The sequence below is a fragment of the Antennarius striatus genome, chromosome 23, assembly GCF_040054535.1.
Source record: "Antennarius striatus isolate MH-2024 chromosome 23, ASM4005453v1, whole genome shotgun sequence".
NCBI lineage: Eukaryota > Metazoa > Chordata > Actinopteri > Lophiiformes > Antennariidae > Antennarius > Antennarius striatus.
Genome location: NC_090798.1, coordinates 9,844,457 through 9,858,546, shown reverse-complemented (window position 1 = coordinate 9,858,546; position 14,090 = coordinate 9,844,457). Strand labels below are relative to the sequence as shown.

Here is a 14,090-nt window from a genome sequence, read left to right as displayed (position 1 = left end):
CCCTCAGTTTGACAGTTCTTTTAGTGTAAGAGGAGTTTTTTTGTGTCAAAAACACACACGGCCAATCCAGCCCTTCAGGTGCAGTCCTGCGGGGAAGAAGCGCACTTGTCAGCCACCAAGAATGAAGGATAAACATCTTTCTCACAGGTCAGACTTCTGCATCTTCTCGTTAGGGATCCTCCTTATCCTCATTATGTTTGACATTATACAGTAAATACCGGTATTAAGTGGACGTTCAACTGTTCAGTTGTCTTATTGCCAACATAGTGCTCTTTTCACACACATAAATGTGCTCTCATCTATATCAAGTTCTTTAAATAAGAAAATATATTTTTATGTTCTAATGTTATTTGAAAAACCCCCAGTAAATCAGCATATTCACGTTACAAAAACTGTTGAAAAAAATCAATCAATCAAGTTTTATTTATATAGCGCCTAATCATGGCAGCAGACATTTCAAAGCGCTTTAACGGATAGAAAAACCCAACTGAACCCTCCAGAGCAAGAATAAGCGACAGTGGCGGGGAAAAACTCCCTCCTCGAGGAAGAAACTCTGGGCAGGACCCAGAGTCTTTTGGGCGGCCGTCCGCCTTGACCAGTTGGGTGGTAAAGAAATAAAAGGAAGATAAGGACAGGGTAAGAGAAAGAGAGACGGAGAGAGAGTGGCGATAGGCCAGATAGAGTCAGTATCTTTATGCTTATAGTTAGACAATTTGATGCAGGCACTGAATTGGGGATGAGAGAGTCAGGTTGAGTTCACTGACTCCTTGGTTGCTGCCTTCAGTACATGTTCCCCATCATTCATATTCATAGTATTGCGTATACCTATATTATACAAGAACTGAAATAAAGAGCTGACATCTAGCTCTTTTGAATGGTGTCACCTTGATAATAGCCAATACTGCTTTAATTCTTCCATTGATATCTGTGGCATTGTACTGCTTATACCTGCTTTGAGGCATTCCAGGTTTTATTTTCTGTCTGTTTTCGTCACATGATACAAAGGTGTTCTCCTATAATAGTGGCGATACAATGAAGAACAACACAGGCTATCTCAGGAATTATGCTGAGGTGACGCTGGCACTGGACACGGTCTTTCAGCAGGCCTATGGTCATCTCCAACTGGGCTCTCGTCTTGCATCGAACCTAGTGGAAGTTCTGTGGGGGGCCTGGGTCAGTAGCCTTGGTTGCCATGGGTAACCCCTGTCCTCCAGCAAAAACTCTTCAAACTCTCAAAGCCATCAAAGTCTCTTCTGAAATATAGTGGATTTATTAGAGTGGATTAAAAGACAGAGACAACTGAATTATTGTGTAAACCTTTAGGTTACTGACCACTTTACAGTTTGTTGCTCAGGTAGGACTCATCATGCTTCTGTGAGTTAAGAACAGACCCAGACCACTTTACTTCCACGTCAGAAATGTAGACTGCAGTATCACATATGATTATATGTGGGTGCCGTCTATGCAGCCACTGACATTTGGAAATCCTCAAAGAAATTAAAGTTACCAATCCAAGTATGAGGCTGCAGCATAAAGTCGTTAAGAGAATCCATCCGAGACTAAATCAGTCAATACGCAGGGAAAGGAGGCGCGTCGTTCATCACCTTCAGGGTAGCGTAGGTGCCCGCCTGGCCGCTGGGGGGCGCCGCTCTCCGGCTTTGAAGGAGAGCGCCTGACCGGAAGAAGCCGCCGGAAGCGTTGTTGGTTCATTGTGAGCCCGACTGGCGGCGGGTTGGTTTTCGTTAGCCAACTAGCGGTGTTCTTGGCGGTAACGCGGAGGAACGGCAGGTATTCATCTCTCCGTTAACGTTTGTTTGAAGTGTTTACGGCGCGCGAGCTCGAACCCGAATTGCGCCTGCGCGGCGTCGCCAGGTTACCTATGATGCTAACTAGCATATGGTCATTCTTAGCTCCCAGTGCTTGCGCTAGGTTTCGCTAGTCGATTACGTCACTACGCTAATGTTTGTTTACGGCGTGTTTTTATTCTCTGTTCAAGTGCCGTTAAAGTTAACGTAAAATAAATTAAAAAATTAAAAATAAATAAAAACGCGACTGCCATTTAAATCAGCTGACTCTACTGAAGCTAACAGGCTAACTTGTGTGGCTATTGTTTGGCTGTTGGATTCACTTGATGAATCCGTTTGCGTAGAATCATTTTAACCGAGCGGCGCGTAAATAAACGGCGGCGGGACGAAGCCGGATGTTGTCTAAAGCGGTGTTCGTGCTCGTTCACACCGCTGTTCGTGAACCAGCTGCAGTTCACCTAGAGGGCGCTCTAGCGGGAGTGAGGTACGCGTATAGCATCTGTACCTTCACCTGCACGAAAAAAAAAAACTAAATTAGATGATTGATTATGCATTAAAAGAAACACATTTAATCTTTCCCTAGAAGGCAATTTTAATCATAAATCACTAGTGTTCTGCTAATTAATGCTGATTGTTTGGTTTGTGTGTGTGTGCGTTTTTAGCCAATGGGTGACAGCGATGACGAGTTTGATCGAAGGAGGCGGGACAAGTTCAGGAGAGAGAGGAGCGACATGGAGCGGTCGAGAGAGAGGGAGGATCGCCGGAGGGACGAGTGGCCTGACAGGTAGGTCCCGAGCACTGACCCTTGACCCGTCATGTGACCCTTCATGTGACGTGTGCGTGTCTCCTCAGGGACTGGGACCGCGGCCGAGAGAGGAGGCGGGACTACGATCGAGGGCGGAGAGAAAGGTTTTCCCCGCCCAGACACATCAGCCCCCAGCACAAACGCATGAGGAGAGACTGGTAGGTGTGGCCAACGCGCCCCCGTTATACAAAACGTTTGCATACTGCTACAGCTGAGACTCTTGGGTATTATTTTCTAGGGACGACCACCGGGGGGAGCCGTACCGCTACGACATGCCGTATGGAGGGGGTGGCGTTCCATTTCCAGGGGCGGGGCCTCAGGGCTGGCACCCTGACCTCCCTCACCTTCACCCACACCACGGAGCCCACCCGCTACAGGGCAGGTAAGCGCTGCCAGCTAGCGCTGCTAGCCTCGATAGCTTTAGCGCACCGAGTTTGAACGGGCAGGTTGGACCAGTTAGCATTTTGCTAGCATTAGCTCCTTGATGTCTTCCAGGTTGGGAATGGTGGATCCAGACCTCCCGCCTCCTGGTCCCCCCACCATGAGGACCTTTAAGGTGGGTGGAACCACTTTAGCCCTGATAGCAGGTTAGCATCATGTATGTGTGAGTGACATTGCGTGTGTATCTGTGTGTGCGTGCAGGAGTTCCTGCTGAACATGGAGGATAGCGTGGACGAGACGGAGTCCGTGAAGCGTTACAACCAGTACAAGCTGGACTTCCGGCGGCAGCAGCTGCAGGACTTCTTCCTCCAGCATAAGGACCAGGAGTGGTTCCGATCCAAATACCACCCAGATGACATCACGCTGAGGAGGGCAGAGTCTCTAGCTGCCCTAAAGACCCGGCTGGGCGTCTTCTTGTTCCTCCTGGACAACAACTGGCTGGACAACGTGTCTCTGGACATGGAGCACAGCGCTGCCATCATCAAACTGCTGGATGCAGGTAGAGGCAAGGGTTTCTGGGTAATGAAGTCCTCTAGCTGTGCTGGCGTCTCACTGGTTGTTTTCTCTGCAGCGGTCATAAAAATGGAGGGAGGGACGGACCTGGACCTGCAGGTCTTGGAGGAGTCGAGCGCTCCTGCTGGGGAACCGAGCGGCAGCGCAGGAGGAGGCGGGGACAAGGGCGGGGTCAGTGGTGGGAACCCAGGTCGTCAGGCGGCATCAGAGTCGACCGGGAGTCGGATGGGCGAAGCGAGCAGCAGCGAGAGTGGGGAGAAGAAAGACAAGGTGAAAACCAGCTGCCCGCCTGGGACCGGTTAGACACGCCTGCATGAGTCCCGGGGGAGGAGCCTAACAAGCTCACCCCCAAGACGCTGTTCTGTTTTCTGCTCAGGGCGGCGAAGACGAGGTCAAACAGAATGGCGAGGAGGAGGAGGAAGAGGAGGAGAAGAAAGACGAGGACGACAAGACAGCACAGAAAGTGAGTCTGGTCAGTGATGAAGATGATAATGATGGTGACGACGATGATGATGATGATGAAAAGCCAGTCTCTTCGTCTCAGGGCAGGAAGAGGAAACGGAGCATGTCAGCTGACAGCGGCGAGGGCAGCGTTTCTGACTCTGACTCTTCCCACTCTGACGGAGAGAAGGAGGATGATGAGGAGAAGGAGGAAGAGGAGGATGGTACGTTTAAAACGGCACAGCCGACGTCACACAATCCTCGGTCGGACGCTCGTCTGTGGCGTCGGGTGTCGCTCCTGACAACTGACAAGTTGTTTTTGTGTCAGAACATCGAAAGGAACGCAAGGACAGGGAGAAGGAGGCACCGCCCAAGCCCCGCCCCCTCCACCTCACCACTTCTTTGTTCATCAGAAGCATCCCGCCAGAGGTTTCCAAGGAGGAGATCAGTGCAGTGAGTCTCACACACGCACAGACACTCACACAAGCACACTCACACACCTGACGCCTCTGCTTCCTGTCTCCAGTTGTGCCGCAGGTACCCCGGTTTCCTGCGGGTGGCGCTGTCGGACCCTCAGCCTGAGAGGAGGTAAGGAGGAGAAGCACAGAGATCAGCTAAGCTAACGTTAGCCGCACCTCCTGTACAGGAGTGGGTTAACTCTGGGCTGGCCGGTGCTTCCTGTTGCGGTGTGGTAACTAGCAACCTTTTAGCGTGTCTGGTTAGCCGGCTAACCGTTAGCGTGTCACACCAGGTTCTTCAGGAGGTGCTGGGTGACCTTTGACCGCAGTGTTAACATCAAGGAGACATGCTGGAACTTGCAGAACATCCGGGTAAAACACACACACATGTACATACACACACACACCCGATGACCTCTGGTGTGTGTGTAAACCTTCAGCTGAACCCTCCCCCATCCTGCCCCCCCAGCTCAGGGACTGTGAGCTGTCGCCGGTGGTCAACAGAGACTTGAGTCGCCGCGTCCGCACCGTTAACGGCCTGACGCACCACCGGCCAGTGGTTCGCAACGACATTCGGCTGTCGGCCCGCCTCGTCCACAGTCTGGACCAGAAGGGGGAGCTGTGGGCAGGACAGGTACGCCACCCTGGATCGCGCCCCCCCCCCCCCCCGGTTCACACGGCCCACGGGCCCTGATGATGATGGGATGCCTCACGCGGCGCTCTGTGTTGCAGATGGAGACCAACCCGGTGCTGAAGAACATCACCGACTACCTGATCGAGGAGGTCAGCGCCGAGGAGGAGGAGCTCATGGGAGCGGGGGGCAACGGCGACGAGGCGGGCGACGGAAAAGACCCCGCCTCTTCAGATGTCACCGTGGAAACAGACGACAAGCTGCTGAAGGTGGGAGGAGCTGGTTGTGTGTGTGTGTGTGTGTGTGGTGATGATGACGTGTCCTGGCGGGTGTGTTGATGGAGGTGTGTCCTGATGGGCGTGTCCTGTGGGCGGGGCAGGTGCTGGACCGGCTGCTGCTCTACCTGCGTCTTGTCCACTCGGTGGATTACTATAACTTCTGTGAGTACCCCGCTGAGGACGAGATGCCCCACCGCTGCGGGCTGGTACACGTACGGGGCCCCCTACCTGTGGCCAAGATCACTGCAGCCGAGGGTACACACACACACACAAACACACACACACACACACACACACACACACTCAAAGGGCACAAGGTTGATGCTGCGCTCTGATTGGACAGTGACTGAACACCAGAGGATGTGTGAGGAGCGTCTGGCTCCTCTGCTGACGCCGTCAGAGACGCTGAGCGAGGAGGACGCAACCCGCCTGGGGAGGAAGGACCCCGAGCAGGAGGTAGACCCCACCCCCCTGTCTGTCTGCTCCCGTCTGTCTGTTCCCATCTTGTGTCCTCCCGCCCGTCCCCACATGTCTGTCTCCACCTGTCTGCCCCCCCTGACGGTCTGCTTGTGGTCCAGGTGGAAAAGTTCCTGTCTGCGAACACTCAGGAACTCAGTAAAGACAAGTGGCTTTGTCCTTTGAGCGGGAAGAAGTTCAAGGTGAGTCCTGTTAACGTATGGGGGGTGGGGCTTCTGGTTACCATGGTAACTCTTCCTGTCCCTCAGGCTCCTGAGTTTGTGCGGAAACACATCCTGAACAAACACGGGGACAAAGTGTCTGCTGTCAGACAGGAAGTGCAGTTCTTTAACAACTTCCTGCTGGACGCCAAGAGACCCGCCCTACCTGAGAACAAGCCCCACCCACCTCCAGCACAAGGTGAGTGACACACGGCCACAAAGGCATTATGGGAAGTGTAGGAGATCAACAACTGACTTGAGCTCTTTCTTTTAGCCACGCCCCCTGGCATGGCAGGATTTCCTGGTCAGTCGCCACAGCAGCAAAGCCTTCTGGGATACCCACCCGGAGTCAGACCTCCAATGCCCGGCTTCCCTGGTACACACACACACACACACACAGCTTCATTTCCTATCACAGAGTTCAATGCTCACACCGTGCGTGTGCGTATGTGTGTGTGTGGCAGGTGGAGGACCCCACTACCCCCCGAACCAGTTTGGGATGGGTCGTGGTAACTATGACAACTTCAGAGGTCATTTAGGTGGAGGAGGGTTTCCTGGGAAGCAGCGGAACAACAGGTGGGTTGTGGCGGGGATGGAGACATTATTGATCAGGTATTGATTGATTGATTACGTGTAACTCTCCATCTCTGCCTGCAGGGGTGTGCGCGGAGACCCCCGCACCATCATTGAATACAGAGACCTGGACGCTCCTGAAGACCTCGACTTCTTTTAATCTTTTTAAGTCTTTTTTTATGTCAATATCTCCCTTTGTTATCTCCCATCCTTTGTTGTTTCTCTTCTTTTTTTTTTAGTTGCTGTGTTTCGCAGGGACCAACATTCCTGTCGCACCATGATCTGATCCCACTTTTCAATAAAGATGCAGGAACACTGACATGACTCCTGTGATGCTGTGGTCCCCCCCTTGTTTTCTCTTATTATTTTGTATCATGTTACAAATAAAACATTTTGTTTGACAGCTTGGTCCAGAACCTGCAGGTGGTTCTGGGTCAAATGCAGCTGATTGGCTAGAGGTCATGTTGCTCCTCCCTCAGCAGGAAGTGAACTTCTGTTAGCTTCTAGATTAGCATCGTTAGTACAGATTGGACTGGTATTCATGTCGACATGATGAAGAGGAGGAAGAACTGAGGAGAGAAATTTAAGGAAGAGATTTAACATTTCTAGACCTCTAGTCAGCTTCCTCTTATCTGATGATGTTACCACTATGATGATGTCATCACTAATGATAACGTCACTATGAAATCAGGATCATGTCCATATAAACCAGTTTCCTGTTCAGGTAACGTGGACTCAGAGAGGAGCAGGGCTTCCTTTGTTTACACTTTATTATTATCAGACTTTGTTTCCAGAACCGGTTCTGATCTGTCTGTTTGGTTTGAACTAGTCAAAAAAAAAGATTTAAACACTAAAAACGATTTGATGGTAGTACACACACACACACACACACACACAACTGTAAGTCCTGTGAGCCGTGTGTGATTAATGGGATACTGCTGACTCGGGAGGATCACAGACTAATCTCACTTTTCACTGCCACCTTCCTTTCTTCTCTCCCTTCTTTCCCTCCTACCTTTATTCATTCCTTTCTTATTCCCTTCCCTTTTCCCTTCCTGGAACCTTGGTCACTTGTCTTTTATTCCCTTCTTTTCCTACTTTCCTATATTCTTCCCTCCTTTCCGGATCCTTTATCAATACTTTTTTTCCCCATCCTTTCCTATTTCCTTCCTTCCTCGCCCCCGATCACTTGTATTCCCTTCTGTCCTATTTCCTTCCTTCCTGGCTCATTTCTGAAAATTCTCCTTGTTTCTGTTGTCATTGGTGCTTTTGTTTTGGAGGTGTCTGTGGTGCTTTTATTCTGGCAACTTGGGCGCTGGCGTCAGGTGAATATGATCCTTGTGTAATCTCTTTATCCCTGTCAGGGTGACTCTCCTGCTGGCACCACCGTCACTCCTCCAGCGTCTCTGCTTTCCTCTGCCTACTGTTCATTCAAGGAGCCTCTGTTTCCATGGCAATGACTTTCATCCAGGCCACGTAATCGTGGGCAACAGATGACCAGCCGGCAGGTGAGTCAAGGAGAAAGAAGAGGAGGGTGTAACAGGAGCCAAATGGTTCTGTGAGCCCCTGGAAACTACATCTGAATGACTATGAGGAGATCATATTGGTTCCTGGGGGGGTTCTTGAGGAGGTCCCATCGGGTCCAGGGGGTTCCTCAGGAGAACCCCATTAGTTCCTTGGAGGGGGGAGGGTTCTTGAGATCACATCAGTTCCTGGGGGTTCTTGAGGACACTTTAGGGGAACATCAGGTGGGTCTGTGGACCTAGAGGTGCTTCAGATGTTTTGGGGCCCCTGAAGGAGCCCACAGGGCCTTCTTCAGGGACCTCAGAGGGTGATCCTGGAGGTCTTTTGGATCTGTTAGGGACCCCATTCCTAAACCTCGTTTTATTGAACCTGAGGATGAGGAGCTTAAATCATGTGATCATCTGAACAGGAAGTCAGAGGAAACATCGCCTCCATGGCAAAAGTCACTCCATCCGTCACCATGGTGACACCGCCCATCATTGTTCTACAAGACATGGAGGAGGAGCCAGGTGATGCGAGTGACAGGTGGGTTGTCATGTAAATGCTCAAATGCAATGACAATTCTTATAGGTTGTAGTGGTTCTTCAGGGTTCTGGGTCCAGGATGGGTCTCAGGTTCCTGAAGGATAGAGATGGTGGATCATTTGAGGATCTTTAGAGCGTGACTGAAGTTTTCTATAGATGAAGCTCCCAGAACATGCCGAAGAGTGTTCTGGTTCAGTTGGACCTGGAACCCTGATCGGAACCTCTGGTTTAGGTTCTGAAGGTGAACCTGGTGGTCAGAGGTTAACTGTCTTCTGATTGGCTTCTTGGTTTCAGAGCTGCTCAAAGAGGCGGAGCTGGAGTTCTGTTCAACATCAACAACAGTAACAACAATGAAGACGAGTAAGACACACACACACACACACACACACACACACACACACACACACACACACACTCACCGTCAGTGTTTGTGATGTTTTGTTGTCCTCCAGGGAAGGAAAGAAGAAAGACAAGAAGGAGAAGAAAGAAAAGAAGAAGTTAGAGAAGAAGGAGAAGAAAGAGTGATTTTTTTTTTTTTTTTGCAGAAACACTTTAATCACATTCAAACATTTTGAGTTCCTGAGTGATGATGTCATCACAAAGTGGTGACTTCATCACTAGAGAAATTACTTCATATTTAGTTCTGACTCCATCACTAGAGTAGTGATGTCATCAGTAGAGTCGTGACGTCATCTTTTGTCTCAGGAAGGACAAACAGGAGAAAAAGGAGAAGAAGAAGAAAAAACAGGAGAAAGAAGACAAAGGAAAGGAGAAAGAGAAGGAAAAAGAAAAAGAGAAGCCCAAAGATGAGCCGTATGTATTTATTACTATTATCATTATTATTATTATTATTATTGTCATTATTGTTGTTGTTGTTAATGATGTTGTTATTATTGTTGTTGTTGTTATCATTCTAATCTCTTCAGTCCTAAGGAGATCACGGTGGTGGACCCGGCCAGTAACACCTACTACTACTGGCTCTTCATCATCACCATCCCTGTCATGTACAACTGGACCCTGATCATAGCCAGGTAGCAGCGCATGAACCTCACCTGACCCTCACCTGAACCTCAACCCTAACCACCCCGCCCCAACATGACCTAACATTCTACTGTAATACGGTAAACTAATACTGTGTGTGTGTGTGTGTATGTGTGTGTGTGTGTGTGTGTGTGTGTGTGTGTGTGTGTGTGTGTGTGTGTGTGTGTCAGGGCGTGTTTTGAGGAGCTCCAGACTGACTATTTGGTCTTGTGGTTCATGCTGGACTTCCTCTCGGACCTTTGCTACGTTTGTGACATGTTCTTCAGAACAAGGACTGGTAGGAGACTAGAACACACACACACACACACACACACACACACACACACACACACACACACACACACACACACACACACACACACACACTCATGTGTGTGTGTGTGTGCAGGTTACCTGGAACAGGGTCTGCTGGTGAAGGATGAGGAAAAGCTGCGTGAGCGCTACGTGAAGAGCTTCCAGTTCAAACTGGACTTGGTCTCCATGCTGCCCACCGACCTGTTCTACCTGCTGGTGGGCATCCGGTACCCTGAGATCCGCCTCAACAAGCTGTTCAGGTTCAACAGGTACGCCAGCGTGACATCACAGCTACTCACGATGCACTGCAGCGACAGTCATGATCCACAACACGCTGAGAGGATCTGATGCTAATGAATGTTTTAAAAGTGAAACAGTCCAGGTCCTCACAGTGTAAAAATCCAGGTGCAGGTTCACATAGTGAAACAGTCCATGTTCACGCAGTGAAACAGTCCAGGTCCTCACAGTGAAACAGTCCAGGTTCAGGTTCACACAGTGAAACAGTCTTTTGTGTCAGGATGCTGGAGTTCTTCCAAAGGACGGAGACCAGGACTAACTATCCCAACTTGCTCCGTATCTCCAACCTCGTCATGTACATCGTCATCATCATCCACTGGAATGCTTGCCTCTACTACTCCTTCTCCAAGGCCATCGGTGAGACGTCTATGTGGATCCATATTGTTTGGGTTGCTCTGTAGATCCATTTTCAACCGGTTTGTCTCTTGTGCCCCTCCAGGTTTTGGTGCTGACCGGTTTGTGTATCCGGACCCATCAAATCCAGAGTTTGGCCGTCTGGTCAGGAAGTACGCTTACAGTATGTACTGGTCCACACTGACGCTGACCACCATTGGAGAAACTCCACCACCGGTGGAGAACTCTGAGTACTTATTTGTTGTCACTGACTTCCTGGTGGGTGTGGCTTATGAACTGGCTTTTTAAAAAAATGTTTCTGTGAATAAAAACATGCATTTGTGATGTTTGTGAGTCAGGTTGGAGTTTTTGTGACTTTTCTCTTGCTTTCATTTGGAATAAACAAGTGGTAAATGAGTGGCTCTCACCTGGTATCTCTTCTATAACTCCACCCACCTCATCTTGTGTTGTTCAGGTGGGCGTGTTGATCTTTGCCACCATTGTCGGTAACGTTGGTTCAATGATCACCAACATGAACGCTGCCAGAGCCGACTTCCAGTCCCGCATTGATGCCATCAAACAGTACATGAGCTTCAGAAAGGTCAGACACTTCGTGCTGGTGTTAGGGTTAGGGTTAGAGTTAAGGTTGGGTTCTAGGGGTTTGGGGGTTAAAGTTAGGTTTAGGGTTTTAGGGTTTGGGGTTAGGATTATGGTTGTGGGTTAGTGTTAGGGTCTAGGGATTTGGGGGTTAGGGTTAGGATTAGGGACTTAAGGTTTGGGGGTTACGGTTGGGTTAGGGTTGGGGTTAGGGTTGAGGTTATGGTTAGGGACTTAGGGTTTGGGGCGTTACAGATGGGTTTGGGGGCTAGGGTGACAGTTAGGGTCTTAGGATTTGGGGGTTCAGCTTTTAAGATTTGGAGGTTAGGGTTACGGTTATGGTTAGTGTTTTAGGGTTTGGGTTTTAGGGTTACAGTCAGGGTCTCAGGATCTGGGGGTGACGGTTAGAGTTATGGTCTTAGGGTTTTAGGATTTCAATTATGGTTGGGTTTGGGGGTTTTTGATTCAGCAGCGTAATGAATCTCCATAACATCCTGTGAAACAGGAAGTTGACTGGAACTGGCTGCTCAGAGATGTAAATGTTAAACCTAATCCTGGGTTCAGGTCTTGGTAGAGATATTTAGTATCTTGTTTCTTTGTTAACACATTGGAATGTAAGCTCAATGTCAACATTCAACCTGTCGTCTTGCTGACCATGCAGGTAACCAAGGACCTGGAGAAGCGCGTGATCAAATGGTTTGACTTCCTGTGGACTAATAAGAAAGCAGTGGACGAGAGGGAGGTGCTGAAGTGCCTGCCTGACAAACTGAGAGCCGAGATCGCCATCAATGTTCACCTGGACACCCTGAAGAAGGTCTCCACACACCTGGCAGTGCCTCTGGATGCAACAGCCTGCTGCTCACTGCTGTGCTGATGTCCTGTGTGGTCGCTCTGCAGGTACGGATCTTCGCTGACTGCGAGGCGGGCCTGCTGGTGGAGCTGGTCCTGAAGCTGCAGCCTCAGGTCTACAGTCCAGGAGACTACATCTGTAAGAAGGGGGACATCGGTCGCGAGATGTACATCATCAAGGAGGGCAAACTGGCTGTCGTCGCAGATGACGGGATCAAACAGTTCGTTGTCCTGAGTGACGGAAGCTACTTTGGAGAGATTAGCATCCTAGCTATTAAAGGTAAACGCTTCACCTCAGAGTATGTCTCTCAGTCCGAAAGACTGTTCTTTCGGACTGAGAAGTTCTCTGAAGGTGTGGCAGCTCCTAGTCTCTAGGAGGTCCTTGTGGAGATAGACAGGTGTTTGGTGGGGCATCAGTGGTGTTCTCGGTGGCCCTGGATCCACCAGTGGATCTACAGCCAAATGGATGGATGGATGGATGGTGAGTACTTCCTGTTTCTGTCGTCCACCAGGCAGTAAGGCGGGCAACAGGAGGACAGCCAACATCCGGAGCATCGGCTACTCCGACCTCTTCTGCCTCTCCAAAGACGACCTGATGGAGGCGCTGAAGGAGTACCCAGATGCCAAGGCTCTGCTGGAGGAGAAGGGCAGACAGATTCTGATGAAAGACGGGTTGCTGGACCTGGAGGTGAGGTCATGTGATCTGGTGTGGAAGCCAACAGCTGGTGATTGGTTCTAAAGTACCACGTGGGTCCTATAGGTGGCAGCACAGGGGCCCGACCCCAAAGAGATGGAGGAGAAGGTGGAGCGCATGACGGGAACGCTGGATGCTCTGCAGACACGATACGCTAGGCTGCTGGCAGAGCACGAGGCCACCCACAGCAAGCTGAAGCACCGGGTCACCAGGCTGGAGAGGAAACTGATTCCTCCTCCCTCAACGGACCAACCAGGTGATGCTCCGCCCCCTGAAACACCTGGGAGAACCAAAGAAGAAGAGAAGAAGTAGGGCGGAAACAAAGGGGCGAGGCTGGGGTGGTTTTAGAGGTAGTTTCTCTTCGTTCCGCTCATGTAGCCCAAGCCGCCTTAGCTCGCTAACCAGGAGAGAACCTGCTCGACGCCCAGTTTACGGCGTGATGATGATGTCACAGCATCTCTACACGACGACAGGCGGATCCCCAGCATCGGCGGAGGAGGCGAGTTACGAGTTCACAGGCATTCATAGTCTCAGGATTAAAAATGGTGGTTTTCATTTTCATGGACTTTACTTAGTGCTGCATTAGAGAACACCGGGAAACAGGAATTGCAACTCAAATAAAGACGTTTTGTACAGAAAACAGAACTGCCTCGTTATTGTTCCACCAGAGAATCAGAAAAATGTTGACTTTTTTATTTCATCATTACAACTTTTCACACTGTAAATTTAAACCTTGTGCATTAAAATCCACTTTTTAAGAAAAATCTCAGTCCCAGCTAGTAACAATAACAACAACAGCAATAACAATAACAATAACAACAGCAACAAAAAAACCAACAATAATAATAGGGGCGGCAGTTGCTCAGTGGTAAAGTATCGGAGCAGTACAGCGGGTCGTCCAATGTTCCAAAGATCGGCGGTTCGATTGAGCGAGGCGCCCTTGGGCGAAGCGCCGTCCCCCCTTACAAAGTTGTTCATTTGGGGCGCACCATGTAGGAGCTGCCCGCCACTCTACCTCCTCCTGCATGCCTACAGGCCCCCTTGTGTGTGTTTGTGTGTGTTACAGGGGCCTGCATGTGCATACTAACATATATGTGCATGTGTTTGTTCAAAGAGTGTGCTCTTCATTTCCCTTCGGGGATTATTAAAGTATACTAAATTAATAATGATAACAGCAACAACAACAATAATAATAATAATATAATACAACAACAATACTAATAATATAATACAATAACAACAGTAAAAATAAAATAATAGAAATAATAATCAGCATGATCCTGCTCATAATAATAATAATAATAATAATAATAAT

The 14,090-nt window shown here is 49.5% G+C and overlaps 2 protein-coding genes across 2 annotated transcripts; both read left to right on the top strand.

Moving 5' to 3' along the window:
- The first annotated feature begins 1,656 nt into the window (after positions 1-1,656).
- On the top strand, positions 1,657-6,941 carry LOC137590421 (serrate RNA effector molecule homolog). Its single transcript, XM_068308034.1, has 21 exons — positions 1,657-1,788; positions 2,468-2,589; positions 2,658-2,768; positions 2,849-2,992; positions 3,106-3,166; positions 3,253-3,550; positions 3,623-3,834; positions 3,941-4,027; positions 4,109-4,229; positions 4,334-4,458; positions 4,532-4,593; positions 4,757-4,835; positions 4,933-5,097; positions 5,196-5,363; positions 5,474-5,627; positions 5,716-5,828; positions 5,951-6,031; positions 6,098-6,248; positions 6,324-6,425; positions 6,514-6,625; positions 6,707-6,941. Exons 2-21 carry the CDS (start codon positions 2,471-2,473, stop codon positions 6,780-6,782), a joined length of 2,541 nt encoding a protein of 846 aa, XP_068164135.1. The 5' UTR covers positions 1,657-1,788; positions 2,468-2,470; the 3' UTR covers positions 6,783-6,941.
- Positions 6,942-7,442: 501 nt separating this feature from the next.
- Positions 7,443-13,420, top strand: cnga1b (cyclic nucleotide gated channel subunit alpha 1b). The gene is made up of 15 exons (XM_068308035.1): positions 7,443-8,130; positions 8,556-8,671; positions 8,965-9,030; positions 9,123-9,191; positions 9,376-9,483; positions 9,597-9,701; positions 9,882-9,988; positions 10,100-10,274; positions 10,523-10,659; positions 10,742-10,914; positions 11,111-11,236; positions 11,894-12,046; positions 12,130-12,361; positions 12,594-12,769; positions 12,842-13,420. The coding sequence occupies exons 1-15, from the start codon at positions 8,116-8,118 to the stop codon at positions 13,085-13,087; spliced, it is 2,004 nt and encodes a 667-aa protein (XP_068164136.1). The 5' UTR covers positions 7,443-8,115; the 3' UTR covers positions 13,088-13,420.
- Positions 13,421-14,090: the final 670 nt, after the last annotated feature.